The 22,996-nt window shown below is 37.2% G+C and overlaps 1 protein-coding gene across 2 annotated transcripts in view; it reads right to left on the reverse strand.

Annotated features, from left to right (window-relative positions):
- Positions 1–2,905: 2,905 nt before the first annotated feature.
- Positions 2,906–22,996, reverse strand: part of cdk15 (cyclin-dependent kinase 15) — a 91,292-nt gene continuing 71,201 nt past the window's right edge. The window contains exons 1-13 of one of the 2 annotated variants that reach the window (XM_056266921.1): positions 21,713–21,940; positions 15,413–15,550; positions 14,045–14,139; positions 11,167–11,246; positions 10,216–10,310; positions 10,064–10,126; positions 9,853–9,976; positions 9,643–9,763; positions 9,476–9,569; positions 9,315–9,378; positions 3,816–3,864; positions 3,473–3,615; positions 2,906–3,234 (exon numbers count right to left, since the gene is read on the reverse strand). In XM_056266921.1, the coding sequence (XP_056122896.1) occupies positions 3,122–3,234; positions 3,473–3,615; positions 3,816–3,864; positions 9,315–9,378; positions 9,476–9,569; positions 9,643–9,763; positions 9,853–9,976; positions 10,064–10,126; positions 10,216–10,310; positions 11,167–11,246; positions 14,045–14,139; positions 15,413–15,550; positions 21,713–21,913 (1,380 nt within the window). In that variant the 5' untranslated portion in view covers positions 21,914–21,940 and the 3' untranslated portion in view covers positions 2,906–3,121. Of the gene's footprint in view, positions 3,235–3,472; positions 3,616–3,815; positions 3,865–9,314; positions 9,379–9,475; positions 9,570–9,642; positions 9,764–9,852; positions 9,977–10,063; positions 10,127–10,215; positions 10,311–11,166; positions 11,247–14,044; positions 14,140–15,412; positions 15,551–21,712; positions 21,941–22,996 lie in introns of those variants that run through there. The other variant, XM_056266922.1, reaches the window with a different exon arrangement.

A 22,996-nucleotide genomic window follows, 5' to 3' on the forward strand; every position in this document is an offset into this window, starting at 1 on the left:
ATTCATTTTTCTTCTTTGTAGTTAAAGATCCTGCGTTTCTGTAGGAATAAACTGGAACTGACTCTCCTCAAATTGCACCCTTAAACACACTCACATGTGAAACGAGTATGTGCATGATCACAGATCGCTTTAATTTAGCTGTGAGTAATGGATCTCCACCACTGTATTGTGCACACTTTATGAGTGAGTGTTTGTTAGAGTACTTTTGTGTGACGTTTTTGGCTTGTACGTGTGTTTATACAGACCTATACTATTTTATATCTGTCAGAGCTTTACCGACATCAGTAAGCACTTAATAGTAACGGCGGTCTTATGACCTTGTGCTTTGACATTAATTAATATCATAAACCCATATAAAACCTTGCTGGCGCTGCTGCAGTAACGTTAACAAGACCACATCAGAGTGAGTTAAGCCTTGGAAAATACATACTGAGAGAGACCATCTGAGCTCTCAGCTTTTCATTTCATGGCCTTGAACCACTCCGTCAAAACTCTCTCCACCCACTGACTCCTGTGATGGAAACCAACACATACATTTAACAGACTTGCTGAATTCAGCTTTAGGGAGAAGGTGTAGGACACTAAAAAAGTCCAAGGCTAGTTGTTACCATTTTTACTCAAGTGAAAATTTCTCATGGTGTGTTTATTTACCTTAAAGTCCTAGCAAAAAAAAAAAAAGTTGATTAAAGAGTTCTCTATTGCCTAAAGAAACTAGGGAGATACAGTGAACTGAAAACATATTGACCTATTGTGACACCATGCCATGTTGTTTAATGGCAGCGTACATTGTGACAACGTAAAGGACCAAAAAAAACAAAAATGTTTCTTCTATAGAACCTTTAAAGAACCTTTTGTGCAATGGAAAGGTTTTATGGATGTTAAAGGATCTTCATGGAACCACTGATGCCAAAAAATAACCTTTTTTTAAGATGATAGGTTAAGCACATTTTTAATAATAAATGATGAAATACAAAACAACAAATAAAAATATATTGTATTATATTGTGGTCATTTGCCTGAATGTAACCAATGTGGTGTTATTGTGTTCATTTGAGTTTTGTATTCATTATAATATTTTCATTTAAGAGAATATTTTATTTGACGGGTTTGCAACCAACATACAAAATCAGCGCTAGAGAAAATACATGATGTTTGTTTAACTGAGCCCCTGTGACAACTAGCCCCGGCGTGGATAGTCGTGCTACTGTTGGGTGAATTTGTGAGAAATAGGGCGCCCTATCGTGGCTGGTGAAGGAACTGCATGAGTGCTGCATTTCAACAGAGCCAGATGGAAAATGAGAGACGCAAGAAGGCTGGAGGAAAAGAAGAAAGACAGAGAGGTTTGATCTTCCTGTGTGTAGACTGTGTGTGTGTGTGTGTGTATAAAGCCCTTCAGGTTTAAATGAAATTCGATATCTTGAGAGCTTGTTGGAGCATTGTGTTGCCCATTCACTGCTTTCATAACCAGAAAGGAAGTTTCTCTTCGTACCATCTTCATACAAAACTCCAGAAGTTACACAACACACCTGAAACAGCACAATGAAAAGACACTCCTCATTTGTACCAACAGGTTTTTTTTTTGTATTATCTTGTCACGTGTTTTGCATAGTGACTGAAGAACTGGAACATTCATTGTTTGTTGTATTGTTGATTTCAGATTCAGCTATAAAACAAAACAAACTGGTCAGTCACTGTACATGTCGGTCAGATCAGGTGGTATCTTCTTGTGGAAATGGGTGGTTACTTAGCCTACCAAAAGCTGCTAAGTGGACCATATGCTAATAGTAAAATGGAGGAAACTTTTCCAGTAATAATTGTATATTTATGAGCTAAATGTAAAAAACTATATCAGACCCATTTACATTGTAGAGTAAAAATATCCTGTAAAAATGTATATTATAATTTTTAAAGACACACCGTTTAAGCATTTGTATAGGTTAAAACTACCTTCCCTCTGGTGGTCCCCTGGAGGAACATGGGTAAAGTATTTTGTTCATGGGCAATAGGTGAAGTAAACCACTACTTGGTCAGTGCTCTTTAAGTTGTTTATGTTCATTATTATTGTAATGTTATGTGCTTTGAGACATGAGGTTTAACGCCGTCTTTCATGACACTTTTGTTTGCTCCCTGCTGTTCGCGTTCATATGTGTTGAAAATTGCCTACCCTACCCTTACCAATGTCGTTTTTATGGTATTTATTCAGAAGTCAAGACACAGTGGGATTGTATACAATTTTATCAACACGTACACAATTTTCACAGTATTGCAGATTATGTTGAAGTGTGTGGATATGTATGACATCAGCATTGAGTGATTGTTTCTATTATTTGAAGCTGTTATTTGTTGGTGACGATTATTGCTGTGCATCTCTCACTTAGAACATTGACTTAGAAGCAGCACATGTTTGACTCTCTGCATCTTATACATACATAGCTAATATTTCAAATGTAAATACTGACACTATTAATTATGAACTTGATACAAACTTAGCTAAAAACAGTACTAAACATGTCTTGACACGCTGGCCACAGAAATATGAGTATGTGCTGTACAAAAACAGGTAATTTCAGGAGAGACTCTCCAGGTGTTTTATGAACGCACACAAGTCATTTTTTCACCTGCACACTATACAATAGAGCTTTGAAATATTAGTAGGTATTTTCTTCCACGCATTTTCATATCACATTCCCAATTCAACACTCTCACTCTTTTCTGTGCAATATATACAAAAAGTTATTACATATCAAAATGAATAAGTGCATTTAATTCAAACTTATTGACAATGAAAGTGTGCTGTAAACATTACTTTGCTGAGAGGCAGGAAAGCAGACATATCTGATTCTCTCTCAGTGAATATGATCTCAAAATACAGTGTTTAAAATGTGGATCCTGGTGATAAATCAGCTTCCATTAAACTTTCTCTTAGCTATTACTGGTCCAAAATGTAAAAACATGATTCTTATGAAATTTAATCTGATATTCCCTAAGAAATATATTTGATAAAGCTGATTTAGACCTGCATATACAAACTGACCGTCATGCTGCAACAGTATCACGTTTACTCATGCTGGCGTGTTTTTGGTTTTCATAAGGACACCAACTATTTACAAAGACAAGTCTTTCACCAGCACTTGGCCAGCGGAGCAAGAGGCGATTTCATTCGTCTGCTGGGACTGAAGATATCCCTCGCTTCCGGCTCTAACCTCACGCCCGGCACCTTAAAGATGGACACGGCTGACGGAGAAAGAGAGAAGGTTAGGTAAAGAGAAATGACCGAGTGACAGGAGGAAAAATACATTTCTAAGATTGCATAATCTCTTTTCATCTTGAGTCAGTGTTGAAAAAGGTTGCCAGTTTTGACAGAAACTAAAGAGGGATTTAACTTTGATCTTGTCTGAAACGGGACCAGATTAGCCTTTGAAGCTGGAATTGCGTGCATTCCGCTCATATAGTGAAATTCTCCAGCACTTACTGTCCCTTAGATGCATTAACGGAGGTGGAAGAGTGTTGAAATATGGGTGCAGCAATGCATCCTGGGCTGAAATCCTGTCCTTTGGAATCATCATCAGCATCTGCTGGGCCAGGTCCTCTGTCTTATAAGGTAACTGAGCGAGTCTGGGCCAATGTACACACACACACACACACACACAGAGAGAGAGAGAGAGAGAGAGAGCTATGGGTCAGACATCCATTAGAGGGGGTTGGTGGAGGGGAGATGAGGACCGCAATACAAAAACCCTTCTGTTCCCACTCGGAGCCAACACACACACACACACACATACGCGCGCAAGCATGAATGCATGAACTGGTCTTACCTTTTCCAGACATCTCGAAATTGCCGGGGCTTGCAGGCCAGGAACCACTCTACAAGAACACAAAGAGTCCTCTTTTAGCTTAATAGACCTCTAAAACATCCAACTATGATCAGGTATCTTCACTCAGAGCATGTTGAGACAATGAGACAATCTTTGAAATCCGTCATCATTTACTATTCCTTGTGTTATTCCAAACCTATATGACTTCCTTTCTTCTGTGGAGCACAAAAAGAGATGTTTGGCAGAATGTTCACGCTGCTCCTTTCCACACAATGATAGTGAGAGGTGACTTGGATCATTATTTAAGCCAGAATGAGATGAAAATTCAATATTTATTTTGTAAATGCATGTTATAGATCTTAAGGTGAATAAGTTATCCATGTATTTAAAACAAAAAAATTGAGCTTGTAATATTAAATCCAAATGTCATAACTTGACCTTCTGGTGAAATGACTGACTTCTGTCTGGTGACAAATGTCAGACTTCTCTAATCATTTACAGCAGTTCTCTTAAACCCCGCCCCTTCACAATTGACTGCAAGCTTGCATTAATTCTTGAATGAAATGTCCACATCTCAAAATACAATGATGGATAGAATCAAGTTGCTGCTCTACATTTCTTTCTTTCACGATAATTCATTACACGGTAATTTAAAGTACCATAAAATATAGTGTAACTCTAAAGTTTCAATTGGGGTTCTCATAACTGTTTATGAGCTGCAACAGAACCAATGGCAATTGCTAATATCAGACCTTTGCACAACATGTCTCGATTTACTCTTGGCAAATGCTAAGTTATGAAGTTATTAAAGAAATGGTATGTCTTTGTTTTTTACAAAGTTTTTAATAACACAGGAAACTGTCAATGCTGTAAAAACCTGAAGCATCTGAAATAACTTTATAAAAACATTATTGCAATATTTTGCAATTTAATATATATATATATATATATATATATATATATATATATATATATATATATATATATATATATATATATATATATATATATATACATATTGCAATTTAGTTATTCATTGTCTGGGTTTTAATGTGTTGTTTTAGAACAGGCTTATTTGCAATGTGACACATTTTGACTAACATGTAACTTAGTTCAAGTTCACGCCTGATTAATCTCATGTGTTAATTAACCCGTAGACAAAACTTTTAAGTTTACCGATGTTCATTCATAACACCAGTAAACTAGACTTCAATACCACAAGAGCTGTGAAGGCCACTTTTATTGTGCTTTTTGTCATTTTTTGGAGATGACAGGCCATCATCACTGTATGCTTTTGTTACATGGAAAAGAGCAACATGAACATTCTGCTGAATTTCTCCTTTTGTGCAATTTTGTCATTATTAACTATAACTATTAAAGGAGCTGTATGTAAGATTGTGGCCAAAACTAGTACTGCAATCACTGTCAAATTACTGTAGAGTGGTGTATCCCCTCCCCCTCCTCCCTGCCTCGAGGTTGCCAGATCGGCTGCAGGATCCAGCAGGAACGTGACGAGCTGCAGCTGTGGTAACTAGAGCAGAGCTGGCAACCCGGATGCCGCAACACTACTGACTTCGTGATTGGTAGATAGGTGGAGGGTGGAGCATCAGACCAAAACACAACATGACAACATCAACATAAGTTGAGGGCTGCAACTGCACTTTTTAAATGACAATATCCTGGCCAGACTACTGTTGTCAGTGATATAAGTATTTGAAATGTACATGATTTCTTAATGTCTAGTGACATATCAGGGCCATTTCATGATTAATTGAAATAAATTTCTTACATACAGCTCCTTTAAAAATAGTATACGTTCATCAATTGAAATAAAGCTCAAATAATATAAAATATAAATATTAAATGAAAAACTTTATTTTGAAACAAAAGTAAGAAATGTTGTCTTGGCAACTAATTGAACTAAAATTAAATAAATAAAATAAAAAAGTTGCTAAAACTGAAATAAAAATGAAGCAAAGCTAAATAGAAATATTAAAAAACAAACTAAAATGCACATATCAAAGTTGCTCAAACTTAAAATGAAAAAAAAAGAATAAAAAGAAAGCTAATTCAAAATATGAAATAGTATAATAGTGGAGCTAAACGGTATGATGATAAATATCACGGTGAAGATATAAAGTGTCTATCAATAGAGATTTTGCTATATTGTGTATATCAGTATGCAAATATAGCTGCGCAGAACAAAATTGCTTAGTCTTTCACACTTTAGAGCAATAAAGAAATATGTATGACTGAGAAAATAATGCGCGGTTTGACGTTAAAAAGATTTATCAAGCACATTTTTTAAAAATTCAATGCAGTACTGATGCTGACTAACATACCTGAAGTACTAATTTGCATTTTTGTTCCGTTTATTAATAACAAAGATCAAATAAAATAAAAATAACTATATTGTGATAAATATCTAGTTCAGTCATGAAACTCTAGAGGGCGCAGGCTGATAGGTCTTTTACATGCAAACTGCAAGCAATCACATCATTACCGCATGGCATAAGCTGATTGGCCTCTACTGATCCTGCAGCCAATGAGATTGTTTGCTCAACATTTAAATAGTCTGAATCATTGTTTGCTGTAAAATTGTCCTGCAGCATGCTATCGGAGTTCCTCTGAAAGCCTCCACCTCCCCCAGCTCCACCTGCCTAGATCTGCTACAGGATTTATGTATGTCTATTTATGCATATCTTACATACTTGCCGTCAATACTTGCTCTGCAGCAGCAATAATCATCAATACCAAATACACTAACATTGGCATATTTAATAAAATGCTAAAACTATTCCGAGAGTTGTCATGACTGAAATAAAATTATGTATCGTGAAATAAGATTGTCATCATTTTGCACACCCCTATATAAGAGTAGCCTATATAAATAATACTAAAATAACACTGCTTTTTAAAATACTATTTTCGGGTAAACTATTAATTTAAGAACTTTAATTAACATTTAAGGAAACATTCAAACCACTCAGAAATGTTTTTTTTTTGCTATAAAGAACTTTTGAGGAGCCTTCATAGTGTCCCTCTGTCAGTGGCTGTGGTCACGGGCCACCCGGTCATTCTTGGCTGAAACCTGAAGCCACACTTTGCTTCAGCACACCTGGATATACCTGAGAGACCACAGCGGGTTCATGTAGCTTCTCTCCAACACATGGCACACACACATACAGAGCAGCCTGGGGCTTGGGTAAACCCAGATTCATGGAGAAACACAGCCAGGAAGGCCTGCCAGCAGTTTACCTACCACACACATCATCTCCATCAGTACCCACACACTCTAAATGAGGCATATTTCCCAAAGCCACCTCACATTGCTCATTTGTGCACCTGTGTAATGAGTTTGCACTTTATTTCCAGGACTGCAGTGGAAAGACATCAATCCCTTTCCTGCACGAGTGTGTGAAGGTGTGTGTTTGTGTCTGACTCGAAGGTGTGATGGCCAACAAAACCGCTAACAGAACACCTATACACACAAAATGATTTATGTTGGAAACAGAGCTTCAGCACGACTTTGTGAATTTGCTCTAGCGAATTTCTGTTTGTATGACTGCATGTTATTAAAACGACAGACCCTTGGCAACAAGTTTACACCCACACATAGCCAAACACACACACACACACACACACACACACACACACACACACACACATTGGGTTTTCATGTTTTATGGGGAATTTCTATAGACATGATGATTTTTATACTGTACAAACTGTATATTCTATTATTCTACGCCCTTAAACTAACCCTACCCCTAAACACAACCCTCACAGAAAACTTTCTGCATTTTCACATTTTCAAAAATAAACATAATTTAGTATGATTTATAAGCTGTTTTCCTCATGGGGACCAAAAACACGGTTTAGTATGTTTTTTAAGCCATTTGGTTTACGAGGACAGAGGAAGTGTCCTCATAAACCATGTTTACGTTGTAATACCCATGTCATTCATTATACACATTTATGACCTCTAAACCATATAAGAACACGCACACAATGCATAACGGTGTCTATGTGAAGTTTTAATTCTAAATGAATGGGTATATTTGTATTTACTTGATGTTAAAAAATAACAAAGAAATCAAGTCTGTAAAAAGTGAGGATGTGCAGGAAAAGTTCACTAAAAAATAAAAAATCTGACATCATTTACATATGACTTTCTTCCATGGAACACAAAAGTAGAAAAATTCAAAACTTCTGCGGTGCACAAAAATACAACTTTGCATAGCAAACTTTTTTTTACAATGCAAAAGTAAGTCCTTCTCCTGTGAATGTGCCTGACTTTAGATTTACTAGCTGCTGTAAGGTCAATAACTAGAAGAATATAAAAGTGCAGTAACCAATTAAAGTAATTTGCGCTACAACCATTTGTTTATTATTACAATAAATTAAAATTGTATAATGATAAATACCAGTTTGCAATGTCAAGCAGCATAACAGACATTAATTATACAGCTAAAATAACTGGAAGCGCTTGACACGGAAGTCTTGCACATTCAAGTTACTAATCGCCGCACACACTTTTACGTTACAAATAATGCGTATTATTGTATTGTATATGTTACAGCTGATTATAAATAGGCAATATATTAAAATTCTACACAATTCTTTCAGAATATATTAAAACAAAACACTAAAAAGAAATGTAATTTTTTAAGTGTAATTTCTAGGCCTGCAAATGAATACAAATTTTATAATGAATATACATTTTTCTAGTTATGCCAAGCTCTAAACTATATCAGGTTTTATCAGTTAAGTAAAAAACAAACAAAAACACGTATCCTTAATCCTAATCCAGTAAATCACAATCAACTGAAAAAGTCATGGGGCCTTTAAATATTGTTGTGGACAATGATGGTCAAAAGAACCACTAATGTAAAAGGAACCATAAAAGTAGCCCATATGATTTGTGGGTTAAATTTCACACTTTAGAGGCCATGAGATGAGACATGCAAGAATCAATGGCGTTGACTCTACCGACATCAAAACTAGTGTGATGCACCTGCATTTCAAAAGTCTGAATATATGCATCATCATGAGTGAATGAGATCTGAGAGCTATGATTCAGGGGAAGATTATCAATGAATATCAACTTAATTTGAACATAATTCAAATAATCATTTTGTGTTCCATAAAAGAAAGAAGCTGCACAGGTTTGAATGACATGACGGTGAGTAAATGATGACACAAGTTTTCATTTTGGGGTGAACTATCCCTTTAAGGACCTATTTCTTCCTGATCTAAAAAGTCCAAAAATGACTTTCATTGCTGTAACATAATATCATCGAGCTTATTCAATCATATTTAAACATTTCGTTCATTTAGATGTTACCACATGAAGTACATTTTTATGTAACTGACATACCCTGACACAAGCATTTAATGAATGAGACAAATCTGTCAAGACAGGAAATCACCTCTCATAGCAGACACATCTGTGAGATTACAGCACAGGGACGGATGAAAGAAGGATTTAGCACACACCTGGTTTGTAGTTCGGCAGATCACTGACACCTGGCCAGCTCTCCTCGGTCGGGACCCCGAGGACCTCAGAAGGAAAGAAGAGGAGAGATGAATAATGGGAGGAGAGGAGGATAAATAAATGGATAGAAGAGAAATTTCACACAATTATAGTACAGACTCACTGTCCAAATCTTCAGCAGCTGCTCAAAGACATCAGCAACTCCAGGAAACGCTGGTGACCCCTGTAGCATCTCAATAAAAATGCAGCCGGCTCCCCTAAAGAGACATTTTGAGTCACAATTATGAATCTTTCTAAGAAGAATTAGTGTGTGTGTGTGCAGGGACTCACCAGATGTCCAGGGCTGTGGAGTAATCAGTGGAGCCCATGAGAACATCTGGCGGGCGGTACCATAAAGTCACGACCTCGGCAGAGTACGTCTGGCACGGTATGGACTTAGATCGGGCCAGACCTGAAGCAACAAGAGGCCCACAATAGTTTAGAATGCATGATTAGTTATCATGTGAGAGTTTGCATGTGTATAGATTAAATGAAACCTACCAAAATCGGCTAATTTGAGTTCTCCCAGATAGCTGATGAGCAAATTCTGAGGTTTGAGGTCTCGATGCAGAATTCTTCTGCTGTGAATGTAAGACAATCCTCGGAGCAACTGAAACATGAAGAGCTGAACAAACAGACAGAGTGTGAGAAAGAAAGACAGCTCATTATTTCTGCCCCCGTTGCGTCTGTGTGCGTTTACGGGTTTGTTTACCCTGATGTTGTACGAGTGAAGTCCGCCAGGATGCTGAATCATATATTGAGCCAAATCTGTTTGCTGAAAGAAAAAAAGATGTGAAATAGGTCAGACAGACAAAAAAACCCCTAAATAATCTTGGAAGGTGACTGCTAAAGTCTTAGACTCACCATGTACTCAAAGACAAAGGTGAGAGACTCTCGCGTGTGAATGATGTCGTGGAGCAAGACTATGTTGGCATGTTTGAGGCCTTTTAACAAGGAGGCTGGGAATAATCACAAATAACATGGGCGTACGGCATTAACAAGTGCAGTACAATCACATATTTAGAGGAGACTGGGGTGAGATGAGCCACTTTTCACTCAGGCAAGGGGAAATTAGTTATTATATACACCAGCGTTCAAAACTTTGGGGTCGGTGAGATATTTTAATATTTTGGATAGAAGTTTCTTATGCATTTATTTGGTCAACAAAACAGTAAAAACAGTAATATTGTGAAATATTATTACAATTTAAAAGAACTATTTTCTATCTTAATATATTATTCATTATATATATATGTATTAATATTAATTTATGTAATTTATTCCTGTGAATTTTTAGCTGCCATTACCAGTCTTCAGGATCACATGATCCTTCAGATATCATTCTAATATGCTGATTTGCTGTTTAAGACACATTTTTTTATTATTATCAATATTGAAAATAGTTGTACTGCTTAATATTTTGTGGAATTCATGTTTTTTTTCAGGTTCCAAAATAAATCTGAATTATTAATGTCTCTACTGTTATTTTTGATTAATTTAATGCTGAATAAAAGTATTTATTTCGTTAAACAAAAAAGTGACCTCAAACTTTTGAATGTCAAAATGTGAACATAAATATGTTATTTCTATAAAAACAGTTTATTAATGCACTATTCCATCATATTTCAGTCACAGACATCTATATATAATGCTTCCCATATATATACCCCATATAATTTTTTTATTATTTATACAATTTATACACACACTGGCACATTTTTCCCACTGCCCTACGTGTGTATGAGCAGTTTTGTTTCTTGGCTGTGTGTGTATGTGTGTGTGTGTGTGTGTGTGTGTGTTATGCACTTGCAGTACCTTCTCTAATAGCTGTGAATGGAATTCCTTCTTCAGTTTTCATGTGAATCACCTTTAAAGCCACAAGATGACCATTTATCCTGCCAGAAACAGAAAAACCTCAGCATAATCCACAAACATGCATCTGCTGGTAAAAGTTTATCTAAGAAAGTAGAATAAACACCGTCACAAGCTCTTCCTTTTGAAGACCTTATGACATCTGAATTGGAGTTTTGTCCATTAGCCGTGAAGTTATTTATTAGCTAGTGTACTCTTAAATATGAAGAAAACACACATTTAAAATTTCAGCAAAAGTCTTTATCTTCTATTGTTTGTCTGATTAAATATGAAGAGAATGTGCAAATCATGGTTCATGTCTGTGAGGTAAATTAAAGCCTATTGGCTATCAATAAAAAGCCTAATAAATTTGAATGGAGGGACAGAAATCTCTAAATTTGTGTTTCGAAGAAGTCTTATAGGTTTGGAACGATATCATTTATTGTACAATTTATGAAAAAAGCATTTCATCGGCTGGGAGGTTTAACCTGTAACTGAGGTAACATTGTTCCTTTAACCACATAAACAAGCACAAATGTTGCTAAATGTAAAGCTTTCTATCCTAAAACAGCTGTACAGAGATAAATGGGAGCTGTTTCTCATTAAAACGCATTTGTTGTTGTACAACAACATCAAACTGCCTATCAGTTGAGGCCTCAGGCGGGTATCCATATGTTGCAGGATGACCTTATAAAACGAATCCATGTAAAACAAGCTGTTACAGAAGAACTCAAGGAATGCCTACAGGGAGGCAGTGAAAAGAATCATTTGCTGTCTATTATACAGAGGAACAAAGCCACAGGGTGGTGTATCTGAATAATGTGCTTGGCAACTAAATGCTGCCATAAAGGTAAAACATTAATCTCGCCTCAGTGAATGAATGTCCTACAGGCAGTGGCGGTTCTAGCCCATTTCAACTGGGGGGGCCAAGCTGGGGCCAGTTGTACTGTTAGAGGGGCCAGTTACATTTAGACCTTATTGTTGTCATATCATTTTCTGCACTGCTGCAGGCATTAACAGGCAAAATACCGTGTTTATAATCATTCAACAATGTATTTGCATTTCCATTATATTTTTACATTTGCATTACATATTCAGTATTAGTCACAGTAACTTTAATAGACATGATGTCCTTCTTTCTCTTCATTTTGAGAACTATAGAGCAAAAGCAATGGGGACCAAGAAGCTTATTAATTCATTTACTGAAAATAACTGACTTGATATGTCTAACCGTTTACAGGGTTCCTGCACACTTTTTAAAGTCAAATTTAAGGCTTTTTAAGACCTAAAGAAATCAAAATTAATACCGTACATTAGGGGTGTGCAATATTGACAAAAATATATTTCAATATTTTCAACATTTTGTTAATAATTAGATAATATTTTACTGATTGTGTTTTTGTGCTGGTGCCTGGTTTAGGCCTGTTGTTGACAGCTGACTCACAAAGATATTAATATTTCTCATATTCTATGCAGTGGTCAGTTCACAGCAGTGACAGAAATACATTTTTTAATTAAGAGGCAATATTTGCCACCTTAAATTGATTTCCAGGGGCATTTTCACCTATATATGGACATTTTTTCTAAACTTATTTAGAGTTATGCATCACCTTTTATGTCAAATACTAACATTCAAATTATACAGTAATTATACTTATTTATACAATAATACTTAATTATGCAATAATTATACAATACCACTGTTACCAGTCAAATTAATTAATTCAATCAAAATCCATCTTTGCAGTGCAGAGGTGACACAGAAGTGGCATTAATATATTTACACTCCATTTACAATTGCATAAATAAAGCTATGAGATTTTTTTTAAATCAATATAAAAAAATGAAATTATTTCTAATTTTAACGTTTTAATTAAAGGATACTTTAAATATGAAACTAAAACCGCCAGTAGGCGGCGGCAAGTCCCTGTAAGAGGGATTCATTCATTCAAACGATTCGTTCAAACGGCTGATTCATTCGGGAAAGAAGCAAGTGATTCGTTCAAAACGCGGATTTCAGTCAATAAATCATCGCTGTGTTGCATTGAGACTCTGCTACGGTTTCATTATGAAATTCTAGTCGGCGAAATAAAGGGAAAACAAACAATATTGACAATATTGTGTCTAAAAAGTAACTCCCAATGTTAACTTATTGTTAATTTAACTGTTGTATAACATAAATATCACAGTTGCAATTGTGCACGGGAAAACGGCACTCTTGCTGATGTGATATTCTAATATAAGAACATAATATGATATAAATATAAGACAAAAACTAATTTGGGGACATATAGCCTACCTATGAATGAACTGCACATAGCAGTGAAAGGACGATAGACAAATGATATGTCAGCTCACAGTGCCTCGTACATAGTTAAAACCATAGACAGTATAAGAAGGTTAAAACAATGATTACAATATCATAATAGACAATACACATCGCACACCCCATACGCACATAAAGAATGAACTTACAACTGAACTGACATTTACCAACTTTCTTCTTCTCTCCTCTCTCGCGTGCAGGAGACAGGCGTTATTCTGCCGCGATTCCCGCGAATGTGATGCGAATTGTCACGTGAAAATGCAAATCCACAAAGATATATAAAAAAAAAAAAAAAATACGCATACGATAGCAAAAAAAAAACAGTTTTGTAAAAATTATTTCAAACTCCACATTTAGGGGGGCCACAAGGGGGGCCAAGCTTTTTGTCACAGGGGCACTGGCCCCCCTGGCCCCCCCTCTAGAACCGCCACTGCCTACAGGCAACATCTAACTGAGCTCTATCAATTACACTATTGATTTGTGTGTATGTGTGAGTGTTTACATATGACTACTAACCTGCTAATTCCTTTGTAAACTGTGGCATATGTGCCCTCTCCAAGTTTTTCAAGATTAAGATAAGATGTTGCATTCCCAAACTGCAGGCCAGTTTTCTGTGAATAAAACACACACACTGTTATTTCACCAGGCAACAGCCATTGAAATGAAGGAACATGTTAACTGATAGCTTTTCCAGGTAGCTATTAGACCCTATTTGGTTTAAATTTGGAGCTAAAAACAACTAAACAATAAATTAGTTAAATTTGTCATGTTAGAGCCTATATGTCATTCTATGCAAACTATAAAAATAGCACTTCCAAAGTAAAAAGAAAAGTTTATTTAAAATATATAATAATATAAAATGATAGTTTTATTATTATATTATTTAATAATACTTTTTTTAATGGAACAGTTTGTTGTACCTTTAGACAAAATATAAAAGTAAAAAAATAATAATTGCATATGTATTTTGCCATGGAGATGAATGGGAAACATGTCCCAGTTATCTTGAATTAACCCTATGTGTTTCATCAGGCTTTTATGGCCCGTTAAGTATGATAACGTGAGAATATGGAGCTCATACTCAAGAAGAAAAAACAAACTGAGCCAAAATAATGCATTTTGCTGCAGATGTTGTTATTTATATGGCCAAAAAGTAAGATGAAATTATGAGACTATACATGCATATAAATATCAGTTGTCAATCTATATCTACCAATAACTTGTCTTAGTAATATATTTAAATGTTTAGTTTTATGATCAAAGCTCTGTAGTTTTTACTGTGGGGCGCAACACATATAATGTAGAATGATTGAAGCGTTCCTCAAAAGACTGATGCATCATATTTGATAATCACTTTAGAACATAATTTACCTAAAAAATGAAGTATAGGGATACTCGATTAAATCCAAGTTGATTCAGCCCAGTAAATGTACATCTTGAAAATTTAGTAACAATATAAAATGTATTCTAATGTTTACTTCATAAACATCATTAAAGATTTCAGAGCAAATAGACGTGTGATATGACCTGAAGGGGGACGTTTTTACAATACTTAAAGGCATTTTACTTGCTAAAAAAGTATAAACCATCAATCAAATGCCAGAAGGCATGTAGTAGATTGTGCACAACAGTTTTTTTTTTCAGCAAAGTTTTGATCATGTTGATAATTCAGAGGTCTTATAAATGAATGTATCTAATATAATGCATCAGCCTTTATAGGGTTAACATTCCTTTCAATGTGACATTACAGTTTGTAATAAGTAACGCAATATTGATAGTTACTGATAACATTTCTCAACACTGTGCATGGCTGTGTATGTGGACATGCTTAAATCACATGTTGTGTATTGTTGTGTGTCTGAGTTGTATTGGTGTGTCCCTCACCCACTGGAACTCTTGCTGGAAGCTCTTTCCTCCCATCGGATCGCTGTTACTGCGGCCCCTCTGAACTCTGAGCCGTCGCACCTGCAGCGTGTGAAACCAGTGCGGCTGTGGTTTCTCCACCCCGTCCAGCTCACCCAGCTGAAATAGGAGACAAAGATAGAGAGAAAGACAGCTTGATCTATGTTAGATACAGTTTGAGATGTTATAACACCTTGTTTTGCTGATACAGCCATCTTACTGTATCCATATATCTGTCTGTGTGTGAAGCGTGTCCTCATATTCAGGTCTACATGGCTTCAGGATTTTTATTTATTCCAGATCAGAACTGTACATGCAGATTAGCTGATAACAGACCTCACATATCTTCAGCAGGGAGAAAAATGCTCTTTTATATATATATATATTTTTCTTCATGTTTTTAAAATAAGTCACCATCTGTCACCAAGGCTGATTTTATTTGATTAAAAATACAGTACATGATCCTTCAGAAAACATTCTAATATGCAGATTTATTGGTGCTCAATTATTAATAATGGTTCTTATTATCACTGCTGAAAACAGTTTGCTGCATAATATATTTTTCAGAATTCTTTGATTTATAGAAAGTTTAAAAGCATTTATTTAAAATGGAAATCGTTTGTAATATTATAAAGGCCTTAAAGGCAGGGTAGGCAGTTTGTTTAAAAAACACTTTTTTCCCAAATTTGTTTAAACTGTCTTTATATACCAATACATATCTAAAATGTAAGTACTCTGAAAAGGAAAGTATACAAATCGAGAGTCTGTAGTCCTCTCAGGGCTGCAATAAACACAGCTACTCTTTCCATTCGGAACGGATGCAATGATTGGCTGGGCGACTGTCACTCTTCCTCGCAACCATGGCTACCATCCCTGCTGCTACAGGAGCTGCCCACATGCGCACTTGGTTGACTAGCTCATTTCGAAAGAGGAGAGGCACGTACCGGCCGGAAGGTAAGAAGTCTCACAATTATGGCAAAGAAAGAGCAGTCAAAATGCCCAGTACCACCTGTACCTGCATATACAGCCAGCGCAGGCAAACAAGGCAAAAAAAGGTGATGTCACTCCATGCACTGCGCTCCTCTCCGCTCGGCGCTGGTAAACGCGTGCTCCAGCTGAGCGGTCAGCATCACACGTTCATGTGTTTTGGGGGCGTGGCTTTGGAAGGAGCCCAGAAGGGAGGGGGTGGGAGTTTCTCAGTTGGATACTTTCAAAATCCAGCAGTTTTCTGCTAGTTTCTCAAACTTACCTACCCTGCCTTTAACTATTACTTGAATCAATTGAATGTGTCCTTGTTGAATAAAAGTATTCATTTCTAATAAATAAATAAAAAATCTTACTTGCCGAATATTTTTTATATGGCAGTATATCATGGTTTCCACAAAAATATTAAGGAACACAACTGTTTTCAACATTATAATAATACAAAATGTTACTTGAGCAGCAAATCAGCATATTCAAATGATTTCTGAAGGATCATGTGACACTGAAGACTGAAGTTATGATACTGAAAATTCAGCTTTGAATCAAAGAAAAAAATTACATTTTTAAATATATTCAAATAGAATACGGTTCTTTTAAATTGTAATAGGCTAATATTTCACAATATTACTGTTTTCACTGTATTTTTCATCAAATAAATGCAGCCTTGGTGAACATAAAAGACTTTTTTCAAAAACATTAAAAAATCTTAATTATTCCAAATTTTTTACCACAAAGAACACAACCAACTATCATAACTTTAACCTGTTAACTGTCACCCCCCTTTTTTTTAATTGACATGAAAATGCACATTTCGAACATAAATGGTTGTAATTCAAGAATGCTTTGGAATATAGACGTAAGATTGGTCTTGTTTTAAAGAAGACATTTGGCAGATTTATGTAGAAGTGAAATAAATTAAGAAAGTGAAACAGAAAAAAAGTTATAGAAGTTTGAGTTTATGGAAATGTACAATGTAAAAAAATTAATTATTCATATTTTATATAAAATATATATTTTCAAAACCTGGGCTACTCTAAAACTGCAGAAAAATCAAAGCCAAAAATCTGAACAAGTTGTGTTTCAAATTTTAGGTTGATATCTCAAAAAATGAGCTTTCAGTAAGATTTTGTTTGGGCGCAGTACCAAACTTTTTCACTAGGTCACAACCAGACTCCATTACTGCCCATATAAGGGCGCCTCCATTTCCAAATGTGTTTTGAGTGATATGAACCATTATTTCCACAATTTTCATACAATTTATGAAGTAGAGATCCTATTCAGAAGTAGTATGGGAAAGTTTGGCAGATTTTGATATGAATTCAACCTCTAATAAACACATACAAAGAACACGCATGTGCGTCATAGCTCGCTGCCACATCACAAATGGTGAATTTATTATTTTTTTCTTTATATTTAAAACATTTTCAGACCTTTTTTTCTAAAATAATTGAATGGATGCTATCTTTTGAACTCTTGGCATGAAAACAAACTAGGTTTCTACTATTTTTTTATGATTTTTCATGTTCATTGCTATTTCAAAATAAAGGTCTGAACACGCCTAGGAGTATGAAAATATTATTGTTGCAAATTGATAAATTACGGCTCCTCTGTAATTTATTTTGAAAATCAATCACCAAATATGGAAACTAGAGATTGTAAGCTTTCAAATGATATATAGTTTGTCAATATTACTTAAGGTTTTAACTAAGATATTATTGTTTTAAAAATATAATGGCAAACGTCCCACCTGTGGGACGGTGACAGTTAAGGGGTTAATGCAAACACAGAAGAAACAGGTCAAGTTGAAAGCGTGTCTCTAGCAGAGGAAGAAGGGAGGGGATCTGGAGGAGGACGAGGAGTGGGCAGAGGAAGACCCCAGGAGATGACGAGGGAGAAGAAGAAGGTGGGAGGAACCAGAGGAAGAGGAGCTGCAGGTGGGTGTGACCAAGGTGGAGACGTGTGCTTGGCAGACCGGGCCGGAGACGACGGGAGTGAGGACAATGGAGGAACCGGAGTGAAGGAGGAGCCTGGCAAAGACAGAGCGATGATGGACCAAGGTGGAGCCATAGGGACCAGGGAGCCCAGCGAAGCCTGAGGGAGCATTGAGGCATGGTGGAGCCGACAGTTCGGAGGGCTGGGCAGAGCCAATGGCGATGAAGGAGACTTAGAACTGGGCTTAACCAGCGATGACTGAAACGACTTGGAAACGTCAGCGATGACTGAAACGACTTGGACCTGGGCTTAACCAGCGATGACTGAAATGACTTGGAACTGGGCTTAACCAGCGATGACTGAAACGACTTGGAACTGGGCTTAACCAGCAATGACTGAAACGACTTGGAACTGGGCTTAACCAGCGATGACATAAACGACTTGGACCTGGGCTTAACCAGCGATGACTGAAACGACTTGGACCTGGGCTTAACCAGCGATGACTGAAATGACTTGGAACTGGGCTTAACCAGCGATGACTGAAACGACTTGGAACTGGGCTTAACCAGCGATGACTGAAACGAATTGGACCTGGGCTTAACCAACGATGACTGAAACGACTTGGAACTGGGCTTAACCAGCAATGACTGAAACGACTTGGAACTGGGCTTAACCAGCGATGACATAAACGACTTGGACCTGGGCTTAACCAGCGATGACTGAAACGACTTGGACCTGGGCTTAACCAGCGATGACTGAAATGACTTGGAACTGGGCTTAACCAGCGATGACTGAAACGACTTGGAACTGGGCTTAACCAGCGATGACTGAAACAAATTGGACCTGGGCTTAACCAGCGATGACTGAAACAACTTGGGGCTTAACCAGCGATGACTGAAACAACTTGGACCTGGGCTTAACCAGCGATGACTGAAACAACTTGGACCTGGGCTTAACCAGCGATGACTGAAACGACTTGGACCTGGGCTTAACCAGCGATGACTGAAACGACTTGGACCTGGGCTTAACCAGCGATGACTGAAACGACTTGGACCTGGGCTTAACCAGCGATGACTGAAACGACTTGGACCTGGGCTTAACCAGCGATGACTGAAACGACTTGGGCCTGGGCTTAACCAGCGATGACTGAAACGACTTGGACCTGGGCTGAACCAGCGATGACTGAAACGACTTGGACCTGGGCTTAACCAGCGATGACTGAAATGACTTGGAACTGGGCTTAACCAGCGATAACTGAAACGACTTGGACCTGGGCTTAACCAGCAATGACTGAAATGACTTGGAACTGGGCTTAACCAGCGATGACTGAAACGACTTGGAACTGGGCTTAACCAGCGATGACTGAAACGACTTGGACCTGGGCTTAACCAGCGATGACTGAAACGACTTGGAACTGGGCTTAACCAGCGATGACTGAAACGACTTGGACCTGGGCTTAAGCAGCGATGACTGAAACGACTTGGAACTGGGCTTAACCAGCGATGACTGAAACGACTTGGACCTGGGCTTAACCAGCGATGACTGAAACGACTTGGACCTGGGCTTAACCAGCGATGACTGAAACGACTTGGACCTGGGCTTAAGCAGCGATGACTGAAACGACTTGGAACTGGGCTTAACCAGCGATGACTGAAACGACTTGGACCTGGGCTTAAGCAGCGATGATGAAGACGACTTGGAAATGAAAGCTTTAGCGTAAGTTCTGCCAGGAAGACTCAATCAGTGTGTCACGTATTACCTCACTTCTAACCAATCATGTGCTAACACTCACAGTATAAAAGATTGGTACTTACATTTGTCTCAGTTCGCAGATACTCACGCTGCCAATTACCTCCATCCTCCCCAACCACCACCAGGATGGTCCCTTCCTTTACCTCCAGGGGGGTCGGCTGCGCCTTCATCTTCAGGCAGGACATGCAGATTCCACTACCCTCGCATTGCTCGCTAAGGACGGGGCCTACGCCAAAGAACTTTATAAATTCATGCTTGCTGAGCTGTTAATAAATATACGCTTGTTACATCAATTTATCTCCCGAGTCTTTCTGGTAGAACTGGGCTTAACCAGCGACAACGAACACAACCTGTAGTTATCCAGCGATGATGAAGACGACTTGGAACTGGGCTTATCCAGCGATGATGAAGACGACTTTAAACTGTGCTGAACCAGCGACAACGAAGACGACTCGGAACTGGAGTTATCCAGCGATGATGAAGACGACTTGGAACTGGGTTGAACCAGCGACAACAAAGACAACTTGAAACTGGGCTTATTCAGCGATGATGAAGACGACTTGGAACTGGGTTGAACCAGCGACAACAAAGACAACTTGAAACTGGGCTTATTCAGCGATGATGAAGACGACTTGGAACTGTGCTGAACCAGCAACAATGAAGAAGACTTGGAACTGGAGTTATCCAGCGATGATGAAGACGACTTGGAACACGGCTTATCCAGCGATGATGGAACTGGTCTTAACGAGTGATTACTGAGACGACTTAGAACTGGATGGAACCAGTGCTGACTGTAGACTAACAAATATTTCCTCATCCAGCTCATACAAAACCGATTACTGTACGTCAAGCTCCAGCTTTGTTTACGCACCTTTTTTAGCTGTGGTGCTGTAATTTCAGCAATTTCATGCTATTGGAACAAGTTGTACAGCAGATGATGTCAGAATGTCCTGCCATAGAAGTCTCTTTTAGTGCTCATGTTCCCTATTTCTGTCTCTTTGCCTAAATTCGGTTAATCTGAGTGACAACTGAGACGCTCAGAATGGGCTTAGCTGTACAGAATGTGCTGTAACCAGGCAATAATATCTTCAGTTAATTTGGAACTAAATGGCTGTACATTATATCTTAAGACTCCCCTTCAATCAAATACAGTACTTTTGACTCTCAATATTTGCTTGGCAACAGCACAAGAACTATTTAAAATGTAAAAAATCGGAAACGGTAAAATAGTTTAACCCTTTGACATTACAGTTAATTAGAGACGCTTATGATACAGTTTTCAAAATAATCAGACCTATTTTTCAAAAACATTACAAAGATAGTGACATTTTTATGAGACATTATTCTATGATATTACAAATGTCAATATTATTGTAATTCAAATGACAAGACATCATCATTTATCCCTGTTTGATGTCACACACACTCTCTGTCTCTTTCTCTCTCTCTCTCTCTCTCTCTCTCTCTCTCTCTCTCTCTCTCTCTCTCTCTCTCTCTCTCTCTCTCTCTCTCTCTCTCTCTCTCTCTCTCTCTCTCTCTCTCTCTCTCTCTCTCTCTCTCTCTCTCTCTCTCACTCACACACACACACACACACACAACACAAACCCATCTGACCTCAGCGACTGGGAGGGAGGACACACTCCAAGTCTTTGATGGTTTTTCTTCCGTTTTCATTGTTTCTTTTATCTCTTCTACTCTCATCTCAAACATTTCCTCTTTTTCTTCCCTTCTGACTTTTTTATCTCCACAACACCAACAACATTTCCTCAAGCACACGGACGCCCAGACCCGCATTCTCCACAGGAAATCCTCCATCTCCAATTCTCCTCCGCTCTCACTTACTCTCTCTCTCTATCTCTGATTAAGCCCTAAAACTCATATGACTAGCATGGGAAAGTGTGTGTGTGTGTGTGTGTGTGTGTGTGTGTGTCTGCAGGCCTGGTCTTATGACTCCATCTCCCATCCATGAAAGCCAAACACAAACAGCCATGTTATACTTGCTAAGGGGAACAAATGCATCCATTCATCCGCAGGAGAGAAAAGCATGATGGGACAGACAGTGAGAAATGGTGATTGTGAGAGAGAAATAAGAGAATAAAAGAATGTGAGTGTGAGAAAGAACCCATAGCAAACAGTCACATCTATACAGTGGTTTTCAGACTTTCTAAAGACGTTTCTCATCAGACTGAGGTGAACTGCAATGTTGGTCGTGATGGAAGTCAGCTGGATCTCTTTACTCCGTCCACACGCTATGGTTCATCGCTCTCTAAGAGGAGCTTTTCTAACTGTGGCTATCTTATCTTTCACCCACATTCAAATTATATTATATCATATTATATAATATTTTATATTCACTGTAAAAAAAAAACTCAACTCATTATTTTGTTTCTTTTTTGGACTTTGAGTTTTACCTACTCCCAGAAGTTGAAATAACTTTTTTTATTTTGTCAATTCAATTCGTCAATTCTATTTTTATATACATTGGACAAATGAATTGGATAAACACAGTAAATTAAGTTTAGTTTATTTAAATCAAAAAAGATTTTTATGTTTTACAATGTTATATTATTATAATATTATTACCCCAGTCTTCAGTGTCACATGATCCTTCGCTAAAAAAGAAGAAGATTTTTTTTAATAATTTCATTAAATTACATGACATTCATTCACATGTAAGTGTCCAAATATTTTTTTTCTATATTTTGTTTATATATTATATAATATTAATTATATTATATTCACTATAAAAAAATCCCAGCTCATTATATTTTGTACCTACTCCCAAAAGTTTTTTATTTTGTCAAATCAAATACATTGGAAACATAAATTGAATAAACGTGACATGATCCTTTACTCAAAAAATTATTCGATAATTTTTTTAATTACATGACATCCATA

The sequence above is a fragment of the Rhinichthys klamathensis genome, unplaced genomic scaffold, assembly GCF_029890125.1.
Source record: "Rhinichthys klamathensis goyatoka isolate OS25496 unplaced genomic scaffold, OSU_Roscu_1.1 h1tg000254l_1, whole genome shotgun sequence".
NCBI classification, from domain to species: domain Eukaryota; kingdom Metazoa; phylum Chordata; class Actinopteri; order Cypriniformes; family Leuciscidae; genus Rhinichthys; species Rhinichthys klamathensis.